Raw genomic sequence first — 26169 nt, 5'->3', positions numbered from 1 at the left:
TTGTTTAGTGTCTCACAGTAACAAACTAAATCTACTGTATATAATGACCAAAAAATCCAAACATTTCGGTTGCAAAAGTGAGGTGGGCCACCTTCCAACATTGAGATTTTCTCAATTGAGTTTCACACAGCCCCTGCTCTCCAGCATAGCTCTCTGACATGATACTGAGACCAAAAAAGGAAAGGTGTCTTCCATACGATAATATATTGAGCCAATCCATTAAATACCTTATATATAGCTTAAACAATCAAATAATAAAATTGACAAACATGACCTGCACTGTCATCTTTGATTGGCAGCTTTATTGAATCAAACACATCTGCCTACATTTACTTTGTGTGCTTTTATTGTCCTTACACTCGCCCAACTGTCTCCATGCCTCTCCCTGCTTCTAGTTGTTGTTTTTTTGGCTTTGTTTTCCTTACTCCTCCCTCTGTTGCCCTCCTTTGGCTTTCTGCCACTGTTTGCTCTTAATTTCCTAAAGACAACAGCTTCACTTATCAGCCTCCAGCTGTTCAGTAAATGCCCTACACCCTCACCTACCTCCACAGTTTGTCCTTGTAGCTAACACACAAGAAAATCAGATTCCTGTCCTTCCCTCTATTTGTGATGTAAACAAGGCTTTATTTCTATGTTGAGGGTTTTGAAAATGAGAGGCACCTTCTGGCTTGTTTATCAGCCAAATTAATAAAATCTTTCTATTTGGATGTGTTCTCCTTTATTGTGAAATGCAACATTTATTCACATGATGAAGCTAGATGACACTGTATGCTTACAATGCCCAAGCTCAATTTAGAAATGTCAATAAAAAGTAAGATTGTAGCACTCTTGCTTTAACCAAATCTCAATAACCCCGCACCCACCACTACCCCCATCCCCAATCCATTGACAGGGGCTTGAGGACAAGAAACACAGTAAAGCTTCACTTGTGCGCTACAGTGCAATGTCTGGAGTGGAGACCAGCCACAAGGCACCAATTACAGATGTCCACTGGCTGCCTCCGACATTTGAGGTATGAGTCATTTATTCTAAATTTACATTATATTCCCACAGGCTATGGCAGTCACATTTCGGGTTACCGTGGGCAGAACAGGACAGACGCGTGACAATATTGGGGAGTGGGATGGGGAAAAATGACGTAAATGACAGCTCATAACTGAAACTGATGACAAACCTAGGCCACATTAAAATGGGGTGATCGAAAGAGATCATGATGTAACACTGAGGTTTATGAAATTACAAACTTTACCATTTCAGACTGTTAACACCTGTCCTTTTATCATCTTGTTTTCTTTGAAAGCATAAGCAAATCCAAAAGAAATTCTGGTGAAAAGTGAAAATGCTTATTTCACGTTGAGTGTTAAAACGTGTCTGAAAACACACTCAGAGGCTAGAAATAGATCACTTAACCAAATTGCTTAGCTTGGAATTATATGTTAGTGTCATTAAAAAAGAACTTGTCCCCTTCCTGATTTCTATGTTTTGTTTGTGCATAAAAAAACCTAAACCTAATAACGGGTTGTGCCACCCTTGGCAGCAATAACTGAAATCAAGCATTTGCGATAATTGATGATGATTCCTTCACATTGGTCTGAAGGAATTTCGTCCTCCTCTTTGCAGAATTGTTTCAACTACGCCATATTAGAGGGTTTTCTGGCATGAATTCAGAAGTGGACTTGCTGGTGTGTTTCAAATTGTTGTCCTGCTGCATGATCCAAGAACACTTGAGTTTGAGGGCACGAACTGATGGCCAGACTTTCTCTTTCAGAATTTTCTGGTATACAGCAGAATACATTGTCCCATCAATCACATCAAGTTGTCCTGGTCCTGAGGCAGCAAATCAGCCCAGACCAGCTCATTGCCACCACCATGCTTCAATGTTTACATAATGTTCTTTTTGTCAAACGCTGTTCCATTTTTACGCCTTATGTAACGGACCTTCCAAAAAGTTACATTTTCGACTTGTCAGTCCAACGGTTCTCCAAAAGTCTTCATCAAGATGTTTTTGGGCAAATATGAGAAGAACCTTTGTATTTTTTGCTGAAATAACGGATGCCCTTTTTGAAATTATTTTTTTGAAACACTGGGCTTAAGTGAGGCCAGCCAGGCATGCAGGGCTTTAGATGATGTTCAATGGGTTTTTTTTGTGACATCCTCGATGAGTCGTCATTGCACTCTTGGAGTCATTTGAAAGGTGCATTCGCTATTTCCCTGGGTTGTCTCTGAGTGATATTAAAATTGGTTTGATAATTTGGAACCTTCGTGTGTGATAGATATGCAAGAAAAAAAAGAGCACTTTGTAATTTTGACAATTGAACTACCCTACAAAATTAAGGCTGTTAATATGCCACAATACCGTAGGGTTATTCAAATAAATCCATAGCCTGGTCTTCACCCGAGTGGCATCCAACAAGTACCTTGAGTTTCTACCTGACCATCATCATAAAATCATTATAGACAACGCATTCAGGTTATTCTCGCTTCAGTAAATTGCACTATAATGAATCACTAGTAACCCTCGGCATGCTGCTACTTATCCAGGTAATCACCATCAACTAGAGAAGTTTTCAGCTTGATATTTGTTGAATTTTCAACCCTCCTTGATCTCTTATTAGGTAACTGCTCAGGGCATTCCAGTGGAGAACAAAGCCAATATTTCTGTTCAACTTATCACCTGCTCTCCTGATGGGTAAGTCATTAGATAAACTTTGAAAACAAAGTAAAAAAATATTGATAGAGATATTATTTGCAATGGTGACTTTTGATCAGGAGAAGAGAATCTTAGCCATATGTATGGCAAAAATTACACCATACTTGAAATTGTTTTAGCGAGTGTCTGAGCTACAACCAGTACTGTAGTGTGCAGTTCTTGTTCAAACTTGGCTACATCAAGTCAGACATTTTTGGAGACAGGTTAGTTTAATTTAATACATATATTACTGGGCTTAGCTTCTTTTACCTTCTGTGTTTGTCAGAATTAATTAATACATTTTCATTGGTATTTCATGTTTACTGTGATCATTCTTTTGCAACAGTAACAATATGGTGGTTTAACAATGTTTCAATTTATTCCTGTTCCAGGTTTAAGGTTAGTTGATAAGAATTTAATATAATGTATGTGTTTTCAAAGATCTTTAATGTTCTGGGATATACGAATGCCGAAACAAGGGCGCCAGACGGCTCCAGACAAGAAACAAAGTGATTTGGAGTCTCAAATGGCAAATTACAGCGACAACAACCCTTTCAAGCACTTGGAGCGGACATGGAAACCCTTCATCATGGTACAGCAAGATGTACATTTCCATCCATCCAACAATCCATCCATCCATCCATCCATACTGCTTATCCTCACTAGGATTGCGGCTATGCTGGGCTCACATGCTGTCTGGCCTGTGTGACTTAGCATGTTCTACCCGTGTCTCCGTGGGTTTTCTTCGGGTATTCCCGTTTCTTCTCACCCCATCCCACCCAACACCCCAAAAAACATGCATGGTAGCTTAATTGAAGACTAAATTTCCCAGAGCTGTGAATGTGAGTGCAAAGGGTTGTTTCTTTATATAGTATATGGAATATGTGGAATAGGCCCCAACATGTCTACAACCCTAGTGAAGATAAGGAAACAACAATGAAGAAAAGAGATATTGTTTTAAAAAATATTAAAATGAAGTTACAACTGAGACACATGTAACTATAGGCACCTCTGTCAGGTAGACTGAAAGAGAGATAGAAAGTCAGACAGGCAGATGATCCTCATCATAGCAAAAGTGTCATTTCTAGCTGCTTCAAACATGGCAGTTGGAAGGGGGTGGCAGATCAGTCCGCTTCACGAATTTGAGAAACAGGCCCCATAAGTTCTCAAATTCATTAGAACGAGAATCCAATTTTCTCCCATTTAACAAAACAAAGTGTGTCCCTAATCCAGCAAATGTGACAAAGTTCTGTTGTTGATTTCCAATTAATTGCAAATAGTGCTCTGGACTGTAGAGTAGCAAAGTTAGCACATCCTTTTTGCATTTAATGAGGGAAGGTAAACGGGGGGCAGAGCATTTGTTTCTATTTTTTCCCCAACCACCTCTGATAGGATGATAAAAATCTCAGTCGAGAATAGTATGAGGAAAGGAAAAGCCATAGTGTGTGTTAAATTGCAGGAGACTATCACAAATTGGGATTCATTATCATAAATCCTGGGCAGTCAAGCCTTTGTTTGCATTTGTGTAGCCATTTTAAAATTTCAACGCAGTCTTTGTTGGGTTTTGCCAGACCTCTGTCCTCCCCCCATATGAACTGGACTAGGTTCAGAGGCTCTGAATGTGAAATATGAATTATAGCTATATGACATACAGCTTTTAAGGGATCTCAGAAACCTAGCCAAAATCGTGTCATTGGGTAAAGGCTTTTTCACACCTCACTTGGCAACGTGCACAGTGCAGTTAACTTTCACATTTATTGTGTATGTGCCGTGGGGGTGGCACCATGGAATCCCCTTTCATGACGCGGCAAGTGCAGAGTGCAGTTGATGGGACGCCTTGCGTCCCTGAATAGAAAAAGGTTACAGCACCGCCAATCAGCGAGGGCCTTGCCGAGTTATATCTGGATGCTATTTTGGGAGACTTTTTGGCCGACACCGGACTTGGCCAAACATCTAACACAGTCGACTTTCCCATTCATTGTGTGTGTGGTGAGGGGGGGTCAGCGCATCAACGCAAAGGATGTCTGATGCTCAGCGTCGTGTCATCGAATAGAAAATTATTCTACTCTGAAGCGGTGACGCAATGACGTAAAAAAAAAACCTCCCCCTGTGGGAAAGGGGTGGGTGGAGTGATTTCTAAGTGATATTTTGGCAGACTTGTATTGCAAACGGCAAAGGGAAAAATGGTGGAAGACATAATAAATATGGTGTCCCGCTACTCATAGGTTGAGGACAATAGGAAGGTGATCTATTGAAACATCTCTGCAGGAGAATTGAAAACTGTTGCTCAGCCTGAAATATGTCTCGAACTACTCTTCATGTAACTGTAACTTAGAGCGAGTCTCAACACTCTGAGATCCTGCCTTAAAAATAGTATCGAATCCACACTTTCCCTTTTTTTCACTGCTGTGTCCCCACCTTCTCGTTAAAATAAGCAAAACGAGGGCTTTTTTTTTTGTTATAAGGACTAATACATATTGCAAATTTGCAGTCGACATATTAGGGAACTCCACTTCCTTCTATGCTGCTACGTCAGCACTTCCAAACTTGGGGACGGTCGGCATTGGTCGTCCGTTGGCCAAAGTAGCACTTGAGCTGAACCCAAATTCTGAATGAGGTCCTGGTAATCACAATCTTTGTGTGAGCAGAAGTGGAGGAATGAATGGGAGAATACACAAAACTCTTCAGAGCCACCAGATGTGTGGAAAAATGTTGTATTACTACAATAAACTATACTGGCTCATCATAATCAACCAATGTTTTGATTTAATTTCCTACTTAATGAACAGAAGAGAAGAGATTTTTTTTCCCAACTATACACATACGTACATCTCTACAGATATCTGCACATCTGTACACTTGAAAAACAAAACGTGCATTTTTTCCTCATTGCTAATCTCCTAGATGATCCCTTAACCTTGGAACAGGATTGAGGTTGCTTTGTAATATTGGTCAAACATGTTCTTTTATGTTTTAGGTTCCCTTGGTAAACATGGAGCGGAACGGCGATTATGCCCCATTAAGATTCAGCCTTTACCCCTACGCCAATACTATTATTAACAGCACCACAATCTCAGGTGAGAGTAAGAGATATACATTTTTATTGTAGAGGAGGCTTGATCCCTTCATTTTCCATTGGTCAGTTTAAAAAAAAACATTGAGCTAGTTTATTTTTTGAATGGTGAACTTGGGACAACATTTGAATGATGGTGTACAGTATGGACTGAACTACTGCAGTTTGTTTTGAGAACTGAACTTTGAACTGATTCGTATGGAAAGTGAACTTTCCCAACTCTCTCTCTCTCTCTCTCTCTCTCTCTCTCTCTCTCTCTCTCTCTCTCTCTCTCTCTCTCTCTCTCTCTCGCAATATATATACTGTATATATACCGTACAGTTGAAGCCACACGTTGTTCTGTGAATAAACTTAACATTGCATTTTATTGCTAATCTGTGCTGCCTTTTAATTGAAGAGCGTGTAATAGTTCTGCATATCACGATAGATTCTGGAATAAATACAGTGTAAAAGGTATCCCCCTCCTTTCTCACATTCATATTTATTTATTTGTCTATTTATCTATTTATTTATTTGCATAGTTTACCCCCAGTTAATATTTAAGGTCATCAAACAAATGTAAAAAGACAAAGAACCCAAATAAACATGAAATGCAGTTTTTAAAATGTGATATTATTTACTAAGGAAAACAAACTATTCAAAGCTACCTGACCCTGTATGGATAAAGTAATTGCCCCGTTCAATGAATTATGAATTACTGTGGCTAGTCACATTTTTGTAACGATTAGTTCATTTTCAGTTTTTCATTGAAAACCAAGCTGATAAACTTGGAGGAGGTGAGGCTCTGTCCACTTGGAATCCGAGCCAATCTTTTCCTCATTGGTTTTTAAGTTTCCTGCAAACACTGGAATGTTTCAAAAATACATGTATAGTGCGTCCATTACATTTCTCAACAAATTACTGATTAAAAGTCCATTACATGGCATTTTGTCTCATCTTATATTGAATGTGATTTTCTAGAAAGTGGTGGTGATGGCTTAGCAATATCTACAGACTACAGTCAGCTACAAATGCCCTCAGCCAAAGGACTAACACCCCTGCCAGACATAAATACCAAGATTTATATTGGAACACTGGTAATTATTTTTCAGTCCATATTTATACTCGTCATACCAACTGCATTAACCTTCATTGATAAGCACTTCCTAACATGTGACAATTTCCTTCTATAATTGTAACTAAGCAAATTGCAATGTTATGACAGTATATGATTTCAAATGTACATAACGTTACAGTGGTGGCACGGTGGAAGACTGGTTAGACCGTCTGCCTTACAGTTCTAATGATGGTTCAAATCCTACTGTCCTACGCCTCAACTCAAGAAGCGCAGCACTTTTTACCGTCCCCTTTCACTCTTGACATTCCTCCCTGCATGTGTTTGATTTTGTTTTATGTGTGGTGTGCAGCGGAAAAATATACAGCAGTGTATTAGCTGGAATTTTACCTTCAGGGATTATGAGTATGATCAATTCAATTTGTTATTTTAGCATTGATAAAATGATTAAACTACTAGGATAGCACTCAGTAGAGAGCAGACCTTCACCAACTTCGAACTGTCCACTAATGTGAAAAAAATGTGGGATTTTGTATTTTTGTATGTTGGCTACTCAACAAGCTACTTAATTGTCCGTGAAGGATGACAAACAAACTATCAATGCCATTAATACTTGACAGTTATGTACAGAACTTCAATGTTTTTTTCCAGGATGGCGAGATTGTTTATACTGACTGGAAAATGGAAAGAAATGACCTCGATCAACTCCTTAGTGAGTTATGCAATACCTTGATCGTGAATGATTGTGATATTTTAAACAACAAGTGCCACTGTTTCACATTTAAACGGGTTAAAACACACACTTCTATGTCAACGCTCACGTGTTCATCACACTTCATGCTGGATATAAGCATTAACTCTTTCTGTCTTTGTAAAGGTCCCAAGCCCCTTCATTTTTTCAGAATCCATCCCTGCCTTGTCAATACAATCGAGCGTTCACCCTTTTTTAAAGACATTGTCTTGACTGGAACTTCACTCTTTGGGAGCTGCAATATTGCCATTTGGAAAGAAGGAGTGTTGGTAAAAAGCTGTTAATTTAACTTAACAGAGGTCTCGCCAAATTCCTTCACAATCCCTGTTTGTGGTTTATAAATTTTGACAAACCCAACTTCCAGGATGGCCCCATTATCCTATTGCCCAGCTTGGAGGGGCTTTGCACTTCGGCATGCTGGTCTTTGACCCGGCCAGCAGTTTTCTTCGTTGGAAAAGGGGATGGAAAAATTGAGGTATGGAACATTCTGGAAAATACAGGAGAAGCCGTGCACATCCAAGAACACATGGCCAATGGCAAGATAACCTGCATTAAACCATGGATTGTCTCTTGTGAGTATTTGTGAGGAATCACAACAGTTTTTATACACTCACAAGACAGAATGTAAAAAGTTCTTAGTATGATTGAGTACAGTTTTACACCACTGCAATAATAAGATACACCTCTTGAATATTGTTGCCATATTGTTAGTGTCAGTGTTGGGAAATTTCTTTTTTTTTTCTACACAAACCAGTTTAAAGTTTAGTTCATCATTCCCAAAACGAATTAGTTTAGTTCATAGTTCATAATTTATACTTTTGAACAAAGTTTACCATTCCAAAAATGAACTGCTTCATAGTTCTTTCTTGTTTTCAGCATGTTGCTGACAGGCTGTTACCCTCAAAATATTAGCATTTCATTTCTCTATTGTTTCCACCCATTTAGTCCATACTACAATCTTAAAAACAATAGAAAGAATTTGTTACCTGAATATTTTTCTTAAAGAAAGAATTAGAACAAACAAAAAAAAAGACATTTCTGCAAGTGAAAACACACAATACAATATGACAGGTATGATAGGACAACTAATAACTTTGGATTCCTCAGCTCTGGTGAACTATTGATAAAATATTTTACCTAATCTATTCTTACTTTGCAAAAATATTAAATTCCTTACACAAATGAGAATTTTCTTGGTCATCAATTTTTACAATGACAAAACTGGTTAGAGTGTCTGCCTCACAGTTCTGAAGACCAGGGTTCAAATCCCACTCCCGCCTGTGTGGCAATTGCATGTTCTCCCATGCCAGCATGGAAACAAACACTCATCCATCCATCCATTTTCTGAGCCACTTATCCTCACAAGGGTTGCAGGCGTGTTGGAGCCAACCCCAGCTGTCATCGGACAGGAGACAGGGTACACCCTGAACTGGTTGCCAGCCAATCGCAGGGAACATAGAGACAGACAACAGTCGCACTCACAATCACACCTATGGGCAATTTAGAGTCTTCAATTAATGCATGTTTTTGGGATATGGGAGGGAAAAAAACACACAGGAACTGGCAGAGCTTGCAAACTCCACACAGGAAGAGTCGGAATTTGAACCCCAGTCCTTAGAACTGTTGCGGTACCCTGGTAACCGGATCAGGGTGTACTAAACCTCCTGCCCGAAGATACAGTGAAAAAAACAAAATATTTGAACACCCTGCTATATTGCAAGTTCTCCCACTTAGAAATCATGGAGAGGTCTGACATTTTCCTCGTAGGTACATGTCCACTGTGAGAGCGATAATCTTAAAAAGAAACAATCAGAAATCACATTGTATGATTGTTTAATGATTTATTTGTGTGATACACCTGCAAATAAGTATTTGAACACCTGTTTATGAGCTAGAATTCTGATCCCCAAAGACCTGTTAGTCCACCTCCACTCCATGTCCTGAATAAGATGCATCTGTGTGATGTCGTTAGCTCCATAAAGACACCTAGCCACCCCATACAATCAGTAAGACTCAAACTTGTAACATGGCCAAGACCAAAGAGTTGTCCAAAGACGCCAGAGACAAAATTGTACAATTGCACACAGCTGGAAAGGGCTACAGAGAAATTGCCGAGCAGCTTGGTGAAAAAAGGTCCACTGTTGGAGCAATCATTAGAAAATAGAAGAAGCTAAACATGACGGTCAATCTCAATCGGAGTGGAGCCCCATGCAAGATATCACCTCGTGGGTCTCAATGATCCTTAGAAAGGTGAGGAATCAACCCAGGACTACACGACAGGACTTGGACTATATAAGTATTATTAATAAAACACCTTGAAGAATGTGTCATCCGATACTATACATTATTATATGGTTAATTGTTCGACACTAACACGTCCTGAATCTTACCTCTCATTTCACTGTGCAAATGTGTAATGAGTGTATGTGTGACAGCTAACATAATCTTGCATTAGACAATTATTGCTTTTTGATTATGTGAGCATGCTGTTGGTCTCGTTTCTGTTCTTATGCCATCAGGTCAGTCTTTTTGCTGTTGTTGATTGAAGAAGTGTTTATGGATTTTTTTGTTTTTTGTATGGCTTTATGTTATTCCAGCCAAGCAACATTTCCTGGCTGTGGCTGATGATCTTGGGATAGTCCGTGTATTTCAAATCCCACCAGTCTTCTACACTGCTTCCAGAAATGAGGTAAGAAAGTTTGAAGTGATGCAAACGCAACATGATCTTTTTACACATCCAAACCAAATTTTCTTTCCTGCAGACTTGGTTTTTATTCATTTATTTATATATTGATTCGGCCCTGATAGGGCTAATCCATGTTGATAAAGAAATGAATGCATGTTCGCGTCATACTGTTAGTCAATCATTTGAAGGCCAGTGAAAACACATCAGATATATCGGGTTTTTTTTCCCTCTTTCCTATGTATGTAGAAGTTGAATGTGGGGAAATGCATTGATCAGCAGCAAGAGAGGCTAAATGATCTTTTGAAGAGGCAAGAAGTGTGGCAAAACCAGGCGCCAGTATCAGAGGAACACAAGGAAGAGGTGAGATTCTGAAGCTGGAGAGCAGTTTGCCTTGCTCAAGAATGTTTGGTTCAAACATAGATCGAATATAGAGGAAGACAGTTATTAAGTCTATTAATGGTGTGCACCAGTTCAATGTTGATCTTGTATACATAATACTGAAGTTCTCTCCAACCCAATGTTTGATTCATGAACACAGTTAGCTAATGCCCCGTAAAGGGTGGAGTGTTATTGACAAATGATAGTGACTCAGTTTCTATTGATTGATTCTTGAGCCACTTCTGGTACATGGTGGACTTTCTCGGATTGAATCGTCTTCGCATGCTTATTGCCATAATACAGTTGAAACCAGAAGTACATTGAGGTACAGTTAATTGCAGTGACAAAGTATTTTTTGATAGATAGCAAAGGTAATGGCCCTCTAAACTTTATAACTGGTTTGGCCATCCTCAGCAGCAACAATTGAAATTGAGATTTTTCTATACTAGCAATGACACGTTCACATCCGCTGAAATATTTTGGCCAACTCATCCTTGCAGAATTGATGGAATTCCACAAAAATTCTGGGTTTTCCAGCAACTGCCTTTTAAAGCTCATGTCACTACGTTTCAATTTGATTTAAGTCAGGACTTGTACTAGGCCACTCCAAAACTTTCATTTTGTGTTTTTAAGCCATTCAGAAGTTGACTTGCTGGTATGTTTTGGATCGTTGTCCTGATACAGAACTCAGGTGCGCTTTGGGATGGGGTCACAAACTGATGGCTGAACATGAATTCATTGTTCCATCAATCACAGCAAGTTGTCCAGGTCAGCAGGAGCAAAGCCGCTAAAGACCATGACACTCCCTCCACCTTGACATTTGCTATGATGTTGTTTTTCTGAAATGCTCTTCTCCATTTACTCACGCAAGATATAATCCGACACAGACCTTCCAAAAAGCTCCACTTTCATCCATCACTCCATATAATTTTTTACCAAATATCTTGGGAATTATTCAGATGGTTTTTTTTTCGTTTTTTTTGGGGGCATAATACGAGCCTCTATGTTCTTTTTTTTTGGTTAGTGGTTTTTGCCTTGGAACACTGGCATAGTGTTCCAATTCTAAAGTTTTAGAAATTGCTTTTGTAATAATTTCCAGACTGATAAGTGTCAATTACTTCATTTCTCGACTCTTCTGGAATTTCTTTGGCTTGAGTAATTTTATTGCATATTTTTAGATCTTTTGTTTGACTTGATTTTGTTGGGGCAAATTCTGCAAGTAATTTCTTGAATGAACAGGTCTGTGCATAATCAGGCACGGGTGTAGTCAGTAAAAATTCACCAAAAATTATTTGCCATAATTAATATGATGATATAACATAAGGGGGGCAATTAGATTTGCTAAATTCCAGGTGACTGTAAGAATGATTTAATTTTTTTTTTTTTGCACAATTTTTCATGACGGTACTTCAACCCTGCAACTTTGTGGCGACAAGTTCAGGATGTTCGATGGGATAGGCTCCAGCACTCTTCCAACCCTTGTGAGGATAAGATGCTTGGAAAATGGATGGATGGATACTTTCATCAGTCAGAAGTTCACTTGCATTTCATTCGTATTTGTTAGCATAGGCTTTAAACTTTATCACTTGGTTCAAATGTTTTGGGTATTCTGGGTTTCAGGTATATTGGCCCAATCATCCCGAGAGAACAGAAGTAACTGATCCAAGTTTGTAGGCTGACTTGCTCATGTGTAGGATTGGGATCAAGGGATTATCTTTGTTGTCCTTAACCGACTTTGTACCCATTTTGACAGTATGCTTTGGGTCATTGTCCAATTTTCTTGGCTGATGTCTTGAGATGTTGCTTCAAACTTTTCCATATAATTTTCTTTCCTTGTGATGCCATCTATTTTGTGAAGTGTGCCAGTCCATCACACAGCAAAATAACCCTACCTCATAATGCTACCACCCAGGTACTTTAGCTCATAGTTAAGATAGTGTTCTCAGAATTGCAAACTTCTCTCCTTTTGTTCTTCTTAACATGGCAATGCTCATTATACCAAAACAGGTCATATTTTAGTTTTGTCAGACATTTGGACAAAAGTGGCCTATTATAGTGAAGTAATGTGTGCGTCAGGAAGGGCATCCGTCGTATAAACTCTGCTAAACAAATATGTGCGTTTCACTGTGGCGACCCCTAACGGGACAAGCTGAAAGAAACTGTTTTTATTTTAGAGTAATGGTTTGCACACATCAGTACAGTATTCATTTCACTGTGCAAAAAAAAGCTTATACCTTTTTTACATTGTGTATATAAACCTCTAGTCTCAACTGTGCAGCACTGTATGCTTTGGGCAATAAGTATTCGAGATGTGTTTGAGATAATGTCCAGGGCAACATTCTCCAATCAATGTATGTTTTTGCGATATAGGAGGAAACCGGAGTGCTTGGAGAAATCCCACACTGGCACGGGGAGAACATGCAAACTCCACACAGGCAGGGCTGGGATTTGAACCCCAGTCCTCAGAACTCTGAGGCAAATGCTCTAACCATTAACGTTACCGTGCCACCTCGATGGATGGATGTTTGAGATAAATCTTTCATCCTTTTGCAATAGAATGAAACGTGGCTCAGGTAGTAGTGTTTTTTTGCCCAACATGAACGTGGTGACTTCGATCTTCAGCCCTTGTGATCATGTTCGAAGGGTCCCTGAGCAAGATATTAAACCCCAAATTGGTCCTGATCCTGTGTAGGTGGTGTAGGTGGATGAGCAGAATGTTAAAGGGCTTTGAGTTCCTTTGAGGTGGAAAACCGCTATACAAGTGAAAAGCCATTTGACAAAGTGTGAAAACAGAATGGTTTACAAATAAGCTCTAATGCTAAAAGTTCTAATAATTCCTTATATCTCTCCAAAGGAGCCTGAGAAACCAGGAAGTCCCACAGAAGAACAGGATGACATGAAGGAGTATAATGAATTTCTGGTGCTTGAGGAAAGTATCCTTAAAAGTATGGGACTTTCACCATAAAGAAAATTACATGGTTTGTTTCACACTTTTGTATTTTTTATTCCATCTTTTGAATCATGATAAGAAACACTATTTTTACTTTACAGTATATACAGGTGTTAATCTTTTTCTTGAATGGTAAATTTGAAGCATAATTCCTGAGCATAAAAATTTTATTTTGAATCGACATTTCTTCCTCATTTAATCCTCATCAAAATTGATATTGTCATTATTAAAATCAGTGGTTTCAAGGTTACAAGTGATTTTACCCTCCTTCCAATAGTGCCGCACGATATATCGAGATGCTCAATTCGATCAATATTGTACAACTGATCATTATAGAAGATGAAGATCCTTCATTTTACAGTTTCGCTAGATGGTAGCGACAAGCAAACAAGAAATACAGTATAAAATTGTCATGTAACTTTTATCAGTTGGAAACAGGAGTAGTCTGCAAAATGTTCATGGACGGTGTTGCAATAAAGACAAACATATCTGTGTAAAAGTCATCTGAAGATGAAGCACATCGTTGCCTGCATGCATGCAATAGTTGATGTATCATGCTAAACCAGGGGTCTCAAACTCAATTTACCTTGGGGCTACTCGTGGGAGAGTCTCTCTGAGGCTGAGCCGCAGCCTCGTTACACATTTAAATTAGAAATGCTTAAAAAATCCACTTTTCTCAAATATCATTTTTATTTAGTAATGCAATATAAGATAAAACAAAAAGGAAGCTGGTGGAAAACAATTTTGGTGCAAAACTAGTCATAAAACTCCATGGCAACACTGCTGTAATTTTCACTCATTGAAAAACGTTTCTCTGCTTGACCTTGTCGGAGGTCATGCCCACGAGTGCCATACACCCCACCATGATTGATAGTTCCGTCAGCTCCGCACACAACACTGTAAAAATTAGCTTCATTCCTTCAAGGGAATAAAATGTGGACGCCTCAGAGTGTCATGTCGCGGTCAGGTCCACCAAACTTATAGTGACTACCTGGACAGCTGCTATCTGGCCCAAAAAGAGGCAGGAAAAAAGAAAGACTGGAAGAAAAAAATCTCAAATAGAAAAAAAGGAGAATTTAAAAAATAGTTAAATGTTGGAAAACAGGCTGGACAGAGACAAGTGTGGGAAAGTATGGTCTCACGTTTGGAAAACGAAAATAATGTACAATGGGCTCATCTTCACCCTGGCCTCGACTCATACATGTGGACGGTGGTGTCATGAAGCAAAGTGGCTGGAGAAGAGTGGAGGATGGGCTGATTTGAAGAAGCCATCCATAAGGCTCCCGAGGCATGAGTAAGGTTTTGGTGACAAAGGGTGCCTCTACTCTTCACTTGTCTCCTCTTCAAACCTTACAAATGGAATGTGTTTTTCAGGCCCTCTCTCCTTGATGGAGCCTCTCACTTTCTCCCTGGCCATCTTAGGAATGTGCCTTCTGGAAATCAGCACACACTACACGGGAACCTACACACACACACGCACGCACAGGCACACACAGTTTCCCCTTGAGTTGTTGCTATTATAAGGCACTGCAGCAGTGTACAGTATCTACTCAAAGGACACTTCATCAGATACATCTGTACAATCTCACGTGTACTAAACATTTTGACGGCGACTGTTAGAGACATGGTGGCATGGTGGACGACTGGTTAGACCATCTGCCTCGGAGTTCTGGGGACCAGGGTTCCAATCATGGCCCCGCCTGTGTGGAGCATGCATGTTCTCGCCTTGCCTGTGTGGATTTTCTCCAGGCACTCCAGTTTCCTTCCACATCCCAAAACATGCATGGTAGGTTAATTGAATCTAAATTACCCTTAAATGTGATTGTGAGTCCGCAACCTTTGTGAGTATAAACGGTTCCGATAATGGATGGATGGATGTTAGACATTCATCATCATTATTTTCTGTCTATACACTACCTCTATCTCTCCAAACCGACTAGTCTTGGTTCTTTTCAGTTTCTTTCAAGGATGAGTTTTCCTTCCCTGTGTTGCCAATGTGTTCACGCATGTGAGGTTCAGTTCCATTTGGAAAATGCCATTTGAACTTGTTATTCATTAGCATCTATTCAATATTTTGCTGTTCACAGAAGCGTACAAAAAAGTTCACTTGTATAGAATAAGGCGGCACGGTGGATCAGCTGGTAACGTGTTGGCCTCACAGTTCCGAGGTCCCGGGTTCGATCCCGGGCCCGCCTGTGTGGAGTTTGCATGTTCCCTCTGTGTGTGCGTGGGTTCCCTCCGGGCACTCTGGTTTCCTCCCACATCTCAAAGACATGAAACATTTAATTCTATAAGTCTAAATAGCCCCTAGGTGTGGTTGTGAGTGCAACTGTTGTCTGTCCTCATGTGCCCTGCGATTGGCTGGCAACCACTTCAGGGTGTACCCTGCCTCCTGCCCGATGACAGTTGGGATAGGCTCCAGCACTCCCCGTGACCCTCGTGAGGATAAGCGGCAAAGAAATTGGATGTATGGTAGAGAATGAAAGTATATACAGTTGCAAGAAAAAGTATGGAAACCTTAAATACCATTTTATACTCGCGCGATCGACAACCCCCACATTGCATCACATGACCTACGCATTGCCCCGTGCAGCTCATGCATAGCTTGCTGCGGACACATAAAAAAAATTGCTGCATAGAGAGAGCCGTGGAACTCATCTCTCCTGATTGGCCTATTTTAGTCACATGCTGTGATGACATACTCACCATTCCTCCCGGCCCCACATACAGTAAAGAAAATAAGTATTTGAACACCCTGCAATATTGCAAGTTCTCCCACTTAGAAATCATGGAGGGGTCTGAAATTTTCATCGTAGATGCATGTCAATCTAAAAAGAAAAATCCAGAAATCACAATGTATGATTTTTTTTAACAAACACCTGTCTATCAGCTAGAATTCTGACCCTCAAAGACCTGTTAGTCCGCCTTTAAAAGTCCACCTCCACTCCATGTATTATCCTAAATCAGATGCACCTGTGTGAGGTCGTTAGCTGCATAAAAACACCTGTCCACCCCATACAATCAGTAAGACTCAAACTTGTAACATGGCCAAGACCAAAGAGCTGTCCAAAGACACCAGAGACAAAACTGTCCAACTCCACACGGCTGGAAAGGGCTACGGAGAAATTGCCAAGCAACTTGGTGAAAGCTAAACATGACAGTCCATGACTTCTAAGTAGGAGAACTTGCAATATACCAGGGTGTTCAAATACTTGTTTTCTTCACTGTACCACCTTCACCGTCGCCATCTCCTTCGATTTTGCAGCGTAATTAAGCATAATAAATCCTGATCGTGTAAATCCTAGTATTGACACCCTTATGCTTGAACATGGTGTTCATTATGAACAATTTGTGATGAGGACAGAAGTCCTATAACAGAACACCGCTCAGCGTCAGATCGGGGTGGGCTGTTCTTCCTAATCACGCCCATCCAGGTCTCACTGTCATTGACCACATGGCCATTGAAGTCCCCAAGTCGATGATGGAGTCCCCAGCGGGAGCATTCTCTAGCGCCCCCTCCAATGACTCCAAGAAGCTTGAGTACTCTGAACTGTTGTTTGGTGCATGGGCACAAACAGTAGTCAGGACTCATGCTTCCATCTGAAGGTGGAGAGAGACTACCCTCTTGTCCACCGGGGTGAACCCCAACGTCTAGGCGGTGAGCTGGTGGGGCAATAAGTATACCCACACCTACTCAGTGCCTCCCATCATGGGCAACTCTCGAGTAGAACAGAGTCATAGCCCTCTCAAGAGGATTAGTTCCAGAGCCTAAGCCATGTGTGGAGGATATCTAGTCAGAACTAATCAACCTCACAGACCAGCTCCTCCAAACAAACTGCTTGGCAGATGCGAGCGTTCACTCTGTATATGTTCTTCAACTTGTGCGAGTTTTGTGATTGATTTGATGCGACTTCTGAAAGTGTGATCAGAGTCCACTATCACACCAAGGTTTCGGGAAGCAGCAAGTGATCTCCAGGTGACAGATGATATCACACACACAGCAACATATCTTCATATCCTCTCAGGAGAACAAACTTCAGCTCAGGTTGGAGGCTTCTCAGTATCTGGATCCGGATTTAAGAGGAAAAAAAGGAAAAGAAAAAGCCACCTGTGAATGCATCAAACATGAGAGGCCCAAGGCTCACGATGAGGCCTCTTTTTAGTCTCACCTTTCACATTTTTCTCTTCTTTGAAGCGGAGCAAACCCTCATCCTGCCCTCACAAAAAGGAGATTGCTGACTTGCAGGATCCATCAGGGTTGATGGAAAGCTTACCACTGTAAGGGGTTAGCCTTATTAAAAATGAAACGGTTCTGAGTGACAGGCCAATGGAGGTGGGTGGAGCGTGTTGTTGAGGATCTGAGCTGCCGCTCTTGTGTTCTCTCTCCCGCTATTCTTCACTTTCGCCTCCTCGCTTTGCGCTCATCTTCTCTCCTCCCGCACGGTCTCATTCTGATTACGGTGGCGGCCCACAACAGGCCGATCTGTCTGCAGTGTGTCGAGGGATGTGTGCTGAAGCCCTCAGAAGAGCTGCCAAGTACAGCAGGCCAGAGGGTGGGGAACAAAAGACCCTCGAAAACACATCAGAGAGCTTTTAATCTTTGTAAAATGTGTTTAATAGCTCGCCTATTGAAGGACCCTGCATGCGTGGAATTTCTCTAGGGTCACTGAATAAAGGGTCCCCGCAATTAATGTGACTCAGCTCTCTCCATTTATGAGCTGAGTGAATAATGTGCTTGGGAGAAAATTAACTAACATGAGTGTCTTCCCGTACTATACAGTTATTCAGATATAGGGGCGATTTACACATTTACTGCAGTCCCTTACAATCACTTGTATGTTTTCATTCATAAGTTAAGCAAAGCTGATTAAGCTTTCAGCATCACTTGGTGATGATGATCTCCTGACACCAGTACCCATTTGTCCTTCCTCCAATTGACTTTTTATATTGTTTCTTATTTTTGCTCAATCCATGATTTGCAGGGCACATGTCAAGTTTGTGATTAGTGAACTTACCCCCAAGTATTTTGCTTTCCATTGTTTTTATTGCACAAGGCAAGCATAGCCCCCCTATGTGTTCAAAGTTAGGCAAATTCGGCATCAAAATCATGACCAATTTTGATAATTAACTTGTTCATGTGAACCTTGGAGCGAAACCCATCATTAGAGTCACTTTATTTGTTTTGCGTTTTTTTTTCAGGCGTCCTTGTGGTCACTGTGCATTGGGTATGTTTTAACAACATTCTGCATGTACCATTTTACCCTAGGTAATAGCTAAAATATGCACGTACTTTCTCAAATTACAATCAAACATGGAATAGGGTACAGCAAGAAGATATTCGTTTAACCCTTAACGTCGGGGCTTTATGTACAGTATGTACAGTGAAGAAAATAAGTATTTGAACACCCTGCTATATTGCAAGTTCTCCCACTTAGAAATCATGGAGAGGTCTGAAATTTTCATCGTAGGCGCATGTCCACTGTGAGAGATAAGAGATGTGAGAGAGGTAGATGTATTATTTTTTTAACGATTTATTTGTGTGATACGGCTGGAAATAAGTATTTGAACACCTGTTTATCAGCTAGAATTCTGACCCTCAAAGACCTGTTAGTCTGCCTTTAAAAGTCTATCTCCACACCATGTATTATTCAGAATCAGATGCACCCATGTGAGCTCGTTAGCTGCATAAAGACACCTGTCCACCCCATACAAAACAATGAAAACCAACTAATATTTGGTACTGTAGCCTTTGTTTGCAATTAACGAAACATTTCCTGTAGTTGTTCACCAGGTTTGCACACACTGCAGGAGGCGTTTTGGCCCACTCGTCCACACAGATCTTCTCTAGATCAGACAGGTTTCTGGGCTGTCACTGAGAAACAATGAATTTCAGCTGCCTGCAAAGATTTTCTGTTGGGTTTAGGTCTGGAGACTGGCTAGGCCACACCAGAACCTTGATATGCTTCTTACTGAGCCACTAATTTTTTTTCCTGGCTGTGTGCTTCGGGTCATTGTCATGCTGAAAGACCCAGCCACGACCCATCTTCAATGCTCTGACTGAGGGAAAGAGGTTGTTCCCCAAAATCTCACAGTACATGGCTGTGGTCATCCTTTCCTTAATACAGTGCAGTTGTACTGTCCCATGTGCAGAAAAACACCCACAAAGCATGATGCTACCACCCCCATGCTTCACAGTAGGGATGGTGTTCTTGGGATGGAACTCATCATTTGTCTTCCTCCAAACACAGTTAGTGGAATTATGACCAAAAAGTTCCATTTTGGTCCCATCTGATTACAAAACTTTCTCCCATGACTCCTCTGTATCATCCAAATGATCATTGGCAAACGTAAGACGGGCCTTAACATGTGCTGGTTTAAGCAGGGGAACCTTCCGTGCCATACATGATTTCAAACCATGACGTCTTAGTCTATTACCAACAGTCACCTTGGAAACGGTGGTCCCAGCTCTTTTCAGGTCATTGACCAAGTACTGTTGTGTAGTCCTGACTAAGTACTGTTGTGTAGTCCTGGACTGATTCCTCACCTTTCTGAGGATCATTGAGACCCACGAGGTGATATCTTGCATGGGGCTCCACTCCGATTGAGATTGACCGTCATGTTTAGCTTCTTCCATTTTCTAATGATTGCTTCAACAGTGGACCTTTTTTCACCACACTGCTTGGCAATTTCTCCGTTGCCCTTTACAGCTTTGTGGGGTTGTACAATTTTGTCTCTGGTGTCTTTGGTCAACTCTTTGGTCTTGGCCATGTTACAAGATCGAGTCTTACTCATTTCATGGGGTGGACAAGTGTCTTTGTGCAGCTAACGACCTTACACAGGTGCATCTGATTCAGGACAATACATGGAGTGGAGGTGGACTTTTAAACAGGTCTTTGATGGTCAGAATTGTAGCTAATAGACAGGTGCTCAAATACTTATTTCCGGCTGTATCACACAAAAAAATCATTAAAAAAATCATGCGTTGTGATTTCTGGATTTTTCTTTTTAGATTATCTTTCTCACAGTGGACATGCACCTATGATGAAAATTTCAGACCCCTACATGAATTTTAAATTGGAGAACTTGCAATATAGCAGGGTGTTCAAATACTTATTTTCTTCACTTAGTTTTTATGTGCCTGTCTGGTTTCCTCCATCTTCCGTTCACCATGCCAAAATTTGTAAGTGAAGAATATTAAATAACAGTAATGTTAATGTGAGTGTGACATGTCAATCGTGTGATTCAGCTCTCATCAAGGTAAATACATATTTTCCGCCTTGAACATATTCAATATGCTTTAAGACTCTCTCCTTGTTCATGCATTTTCATGGTCACAGGGTGAACATGCCGGCCTCAGGTCAACTGTGACACATCAGAATCAGAATCAAAATCGTCTTTATTCGTCAAGTATGTCACAAAGTAATTTGTCTCTGGTAGTTGGAGCCGCAAGACGAGGTACTGTAGATCCTTCTCAAGCACATCACTGGGCAATATTGGTCAACAGCAGAAATACTAAGAGTGCAGAGTGCTGAGACTATGACAGTGAGAGGACGAGTCATGCAGTAGAATCCAGAGGTGTGAGTAAGTCAATTGTTAAAAAAGTTAATGGCAAGAGGGAAGACGCTGTTGGAATGTCTGCTCGTTTTATTTTGACTATTTAGTTTGATAGCACCTACCCGAGGGAAGGAGCGCGAAGAAGCTCCTGAATACTCAATTTAAAATACGTTCTTTTATTACATATTCTCCTGATTTGCACCAAAATATTATGGGTTCTTGCAGATCACGTCTCTTTGACCAAGTTGCACTGTATTTCCACAATCTTTACTCCTGGAACAATAATAGCATCTGTTATATGAAACACAAAAATGGCATTTTGCTTCCATATCCAATATTTTCTCATCTCATCATCCAGCTTGTGTCCCAACCAAAAGCGTCTCTCTCTTTATTAATGCCTGACTGTAAAGGCGAAAGCATGTGCTGGTGAAAGTGCTAAACAAGGCCCATGTGTTTCTGCGCCTGGCTGGTTGACTTACAGCGGTGATAGCAACGTAAAGGTCAACAGAGATTAAGGGAACAGAAGTGAGGAAGAGGTGGAGAAGATCTGGTTTCACTTGCAGGTGGCTTTCAAGGATGTTTACCAAAAGAGACCCTATCTCCACTCTCTCCCAAATTAGAAACAAACTGAAATTCTATCCGGTTCACTTTGACTGGCAACCGATATTAAATGCAGACTTTGACATTTCAAACAGAACTGTTATTGTCTTCCTCGCTGCTCAGATGGAAGCTTGCTTTCACTGGAACTCAGAGCAATTTAAACCAGTCATGGATTTTTTTTTTTTTTTTTTTTTTTTCAAATAAATGGGTGACCTTAAAAGGAACTTAAATATAGCAGCACCAAACAAAACACCATGGGTGGACAAATGAAAAACAACATCCATCAAACCGTCTTATTTTTTTATCCTGCTTATCCTTGTTAGGGTCATGGGTGAGCTGGGTACACCTGGAATAGTCGCCAGCAAAATTGCGGGGCACAGGCTTGTCTTGGATGGGGAGGGAGTTGGGGCACAGTGAGAAAAGAAAAAAAAATTTCAAGCCACCATTAAGTGTGATCAATCTCACAAGACTGCCGTCCCCCTCACATGATCTGAGTTCAGCCAGCATCGACACTGTGTTTCACTTTGTCTTTGTCAGTTTTCAATTTCAGACGATAACCAGTACATCTGCAAGGAATTCCAGTGGTGGTTTTAAGATGAGGAAGAAGATCTGATAGGACGTATACCCTGAGCATCCGACAGTTCCTGGCTGGAAAGAACTAGCCTCCAACATAGGAGTGTTCCCCTACTCACCTGACCTGGCTCCATGTTTTCATTTCCTCTTTCCCAAACTCAAGTTTTTAAGATGTGGACAACCTTAAGATGGCCGTGATGGTGGAGCAGTAAGGGATCCTTCTAGTAATGGATGAAGACAAAAACCTGGAGTTTGTGGCTTGGATTTCAAATCAATCTTTTATGACGGCAGTCCTGGGACTCTTGTGACACCTTATGTAGGTGAAATAAGCTGTTTGCATGCTAGCCACGACAGTTTCCTGTCACTTATCAAAAAGATAGTGTTTTATTTTTTCACGTTCCACATAACATTGGTGGTTGACATTCACTGCAATCTTGTGTGAGTTCTAAAAACGTTATAGTTATGCATAAGGGACATTGCTAGTTTTATTAATTTACAATACAGTACATATTTATTATTCATTATTGAAACCAGTGAGTTCTACATTACATGAGGATTACGTGAAGCCACAGGTGTCAAACTTATAGCCCGGGGACCAGATCCAGCTCACCACGTAATTTTATGTGCCCCACGAAAGAAAATCATGTGCTTGTAGACTTCCGTTTGTTTGCGAAAATATCAAAATTTTACCATTAATATTGTTGAGAAAATGTGATAATAGTTGAACCATTTTTTAAAATTGGCTTCTCATTTCAATATCCATCAATTTGTTGTATTTATGTTGCTCTGGCCAGGTGAGTACAAAATTTTAAATCCTAAATTCATTGTGATGAGACGGCCACGAGAGGTGATATGAACTCTCAAGAGTGACTCAAACAAGGATAAAAACCATTATTGGTGCCGAAAAGCCTCGGGCTTCTAACTTGTCATGCTGACAGTCATGAGAGATCAACAAACCTCACTGGAGTTATGCAGTAGTAATAGCTGCTTGACAACTTTCTTTGTAGAAATATGAGTGAAGGGATGATGAATCCACATTTATGAATTGCTCCAAGTTTAGGTGATTTATGTGTACGTTTCTACAAATAAAGCTTCTTTCGGCTTGTCCCATCAGGAGTCTCCACAGTGATGTCTCAGACAAATGCTCATATTTGTTTAGCACAGTTTTTACACCGCATCCACTTCCTGACGCAACCCCTCTTGAGGAATAGAGACCCCATTGGGATATGAACTCACGACCCCTGGTTTACCAAAACAAAGCTCTAACCACTGAGGTATGGGGCCTCGTTGGTCGGTACTACGAATGTTGCTTATAAGTGTTTTAAACTTGTCACAGAGCTGCAGAATGTGCAGTCTTCCATAAGTCAATGATACAGGACAGGTTAAATACAGCTGCATCCTGGGAATGTCCCTGAAGCTATAAAACAATTTTGGGAGATTCCCAAATGTCAGGAAGGGCAATTGCATGACTTGTTAATCTACAAATGCAAGGCTGGGTGATAATGCGCCCTTTGGAAATAGATAAAGGTGGGAAACAAGGAATAAACCTTGAAAGTCTGAATAGAATTGTTTTTAACTTCCATGCAACAATGAGAAATTTAACACACACCAGGCATAAAACAATATACTTTATTATGATCACATATGACTTGGGACCAATATAAAGTAATAGATTTTTTTTGTGGGATGTATTTTCTCTCCAGAGGAGAAGATGATTTGCAAATGCAGAAGTATACTGATATACTATATGTACTATGTGCTGCACTGTATTGGGATTGGAGAGAGCAGACGTCAATAAAGTCAACACTGAAGGCATTCTTGAGTTACGTAGCTGCAGTGATATTGAATTTAATCATTTATGCTGCTTGCCTTTTGCTGGTTGCACGTGTCTTGGACTTGTTTTCCTGGTAATACAATCTGGACAGCGTTTTGCTGTAGTAGTGAGCTATTCAAACATAAAAATGGCATATATTTAAGGATATTTGCTTGATTATGAAACAATTGTTGCTATCTTTGTAAATGTGTCTGTCATGAGGTCTACCTATAAAAGAATGTAGTAATTTCACACTAGTTTCAACCTTATTAATTTATCCTCCAAGCATTTTATCCTCACAAGGGTCATGGGAGGGAAGGAGCTTATCTCAGCTAATTTTGGGCAAAAGGCGGACTACACCCTGATCTGGTCACCAATTTTTTTCGAATTCACGCTGTCTGCAGCAAAGTCAGGTGTGTGTACCACTACGCCATCAGTGACTCTCCTTATTCATCTTCATTCCTAGAAATTGCTATAAATACTTATGGTGAATAACTGCGACATTACAAGATTGTACCAGAAGGTTGAATTAACTTAACCTCGTGATGAGTACTATATACCTGTATGTGTTTCTATGGGAAGTCCTCTGGAGAAAAAATAGGCAATGCAGTCATTTCAATTGTGGGAACAGAGTGGAAGAAAAACAATTAAGCTTACATTTAAAAAAAAATGTTCTTTTTCCACATAAATACTGAATACCAAAGGGAGATGAGAAATGGCCTTGTTTTATGTCAGTAAAGCTTTTGCCCATGCAACGTTCAGTACCTTAAAAATATAACACCTTGAACGCTGAACACAGTTCAGTCCACCAGAGAAAATAACAACTATATACATAACATAATAAAAATAACAGCTTTCTTTTACAGTTTACAGCTTAAGTTGTATTATTAGTCCAGCACATTAAGATGTGTACAGGTAGCCTGAAGGGGAGAAAAGCAAGCTATGTTTAGAAGTCAACACTACGATGTATGAAACATTTAAATACACCACAGGAATACAAAAAAATATATATACACTCCAAATACATTTATATTATTATATACATATCCACATAGGTTAAATACTGACTACTGTGTTCTCAATTCATCACTGTATTACTAAAAACGTCCATTGTCTATTTTGGCAGCTACAGTAAGTTGTTTCACAGTTAGCTGCATCGCTCACCAGAGAAGATGACGGATAAGGGAGTTTGACATTCAGATATTATATATCTAAATATGCGCGTTCACTTATTGTTACAGAGACTTGGATGCTTAAACATTTGTTAGTGAGGAATGTCACGGTTACACACACACACACACACACACACATGTATTGCGTTGAAGTGGACAAAATAAATAATCATAATTTTGTTTATTTACAAATGTCATAATCTTTTTTTCTTGTTGAAGGGATAAAAGGATTAAACAAGTGCCACCTGGACTTTTATAGTAGTACCATTTTGTTCCTCATGAGGCAATCACCAGTTCAATAAGGTTTTCAGATAATAGATAAGATAATCGTGGTATGAATTATATTTTTTTCTCCTTGAATTCAATTTATTCTTCTGGTGCTTGTCAAGAGGAGTATTTCATCTGATTAATTGGAGATTTCCCCTTCAAGCTCAGATGAGAAAGCTAATACATTCCAAAGAATATTGGCATACTGTCCCCTTTTGGCCTGGAGGGAGAGCATGTCTTAAAAAAAACATTTTGGATTGTAATTTTAGTGACGCTGATAATTTTGTCCCAAATTCAAATATTTTTTTATGTCATCGATAATAACCAATCTACATTATATTGCCAAAAGTATTCACTCACCCATCCAAATAATTGGAGTCAGGTCACGTCTATGGCCACAGGTGTATAAATAAAATCAAGCACCTAGGCATGAAAACTTTAATAATGAGCATTTATGTAATTCATCCACAAAGTGGTAGACCACTGATGGACCAAGGTCAGCAGATGCTGAGATGACAAAGTTGCTAACTTTCTGGCGAATCAATTGCGACAGACCTCCAAACTTCATGTGGCCTTCAGATTAGCACAAGAAAAGTGCGCAGAGAGCTC

General features: G+C 40.1%; 1 protein-coding gene across 8 annotated transcripts in view; it reads left to right on the top strand.

Annotated features, from left to right (window-relative positions):
* The window catches only part of dnai3 (dynein axonemal intermediate chain 3), a 65474-nt gene that overhangs the window by 17130 nt on the left and 22175 nt on the right, over window positions 1-26169 (top strand). For 6 of the 8 annotated variants that reach the window (XR_009795886.1, XR_009795889.1, XR_009795888.1 and 3 more), the window contains 11 exons: window positions 893-1012; window positions 2616-2689; window positions 3131-3281; window positions 5667-5766; window positions 6723-6838; window positions 7468-7528; window positions 7694-7836; window positions 7932-8139; window positions 10165-10256; window positions 10500-10613; window positions 13486-13609. Coding sequence is in view for 3 of the 8 variants with exons in the window: in XM_061826153.1 (XP_061682137.1) it covers window positions 893-1012; window positions 2616-2689; window positions 3131-3281; window positions 5667-5766; window positions 6723-6838; window positions 7468-7528; window positions 7694-7836; window positions 7932-8139; window positions 10165-10256; window positions 10500-10613; window positions 13486-13596 (1290 nt within the window). In the remaining 5 variants the exon portion in view is untranslated. Of the gene's footprint in view, window positions 1-892; window positions 1013-2615; window positions 2690-3130; window positions 3282-5666; window positions 5767-6722; window positions 6839-7467; window positions 7529-7693; window positions 7837-7931; window positions 8140-10164; window positions 10257-10499; window positions 10614-13485; window positions 13869-22272; window positions 22406-26169 lie in introns of those variants that run through there. The other 2 variants (XM_061826152.1, XM_061826151.1) reach the window with 2 other exon arrangements.

Source organism: Syngnathoides biaculeatus, chromosome 7, assembly GCF_019802595.1.
Source record: "Syngnathoides biaculeatus isolate LvHL_M chromosome 7, ASM1980259v1, whole genome shotgun sequence".
Lineage (NCBI taxonomy): Eukaryota > Metazoa > Chordata > Actinopteri > Syngnathiformes > Syngnathidae > Syngnathoides > Syngnathoides biaculeatus.
Note: the sequence above shows the minus strand (reverse complement) of the source record. Positions and strands in the feature narration are given on the sequence as shown.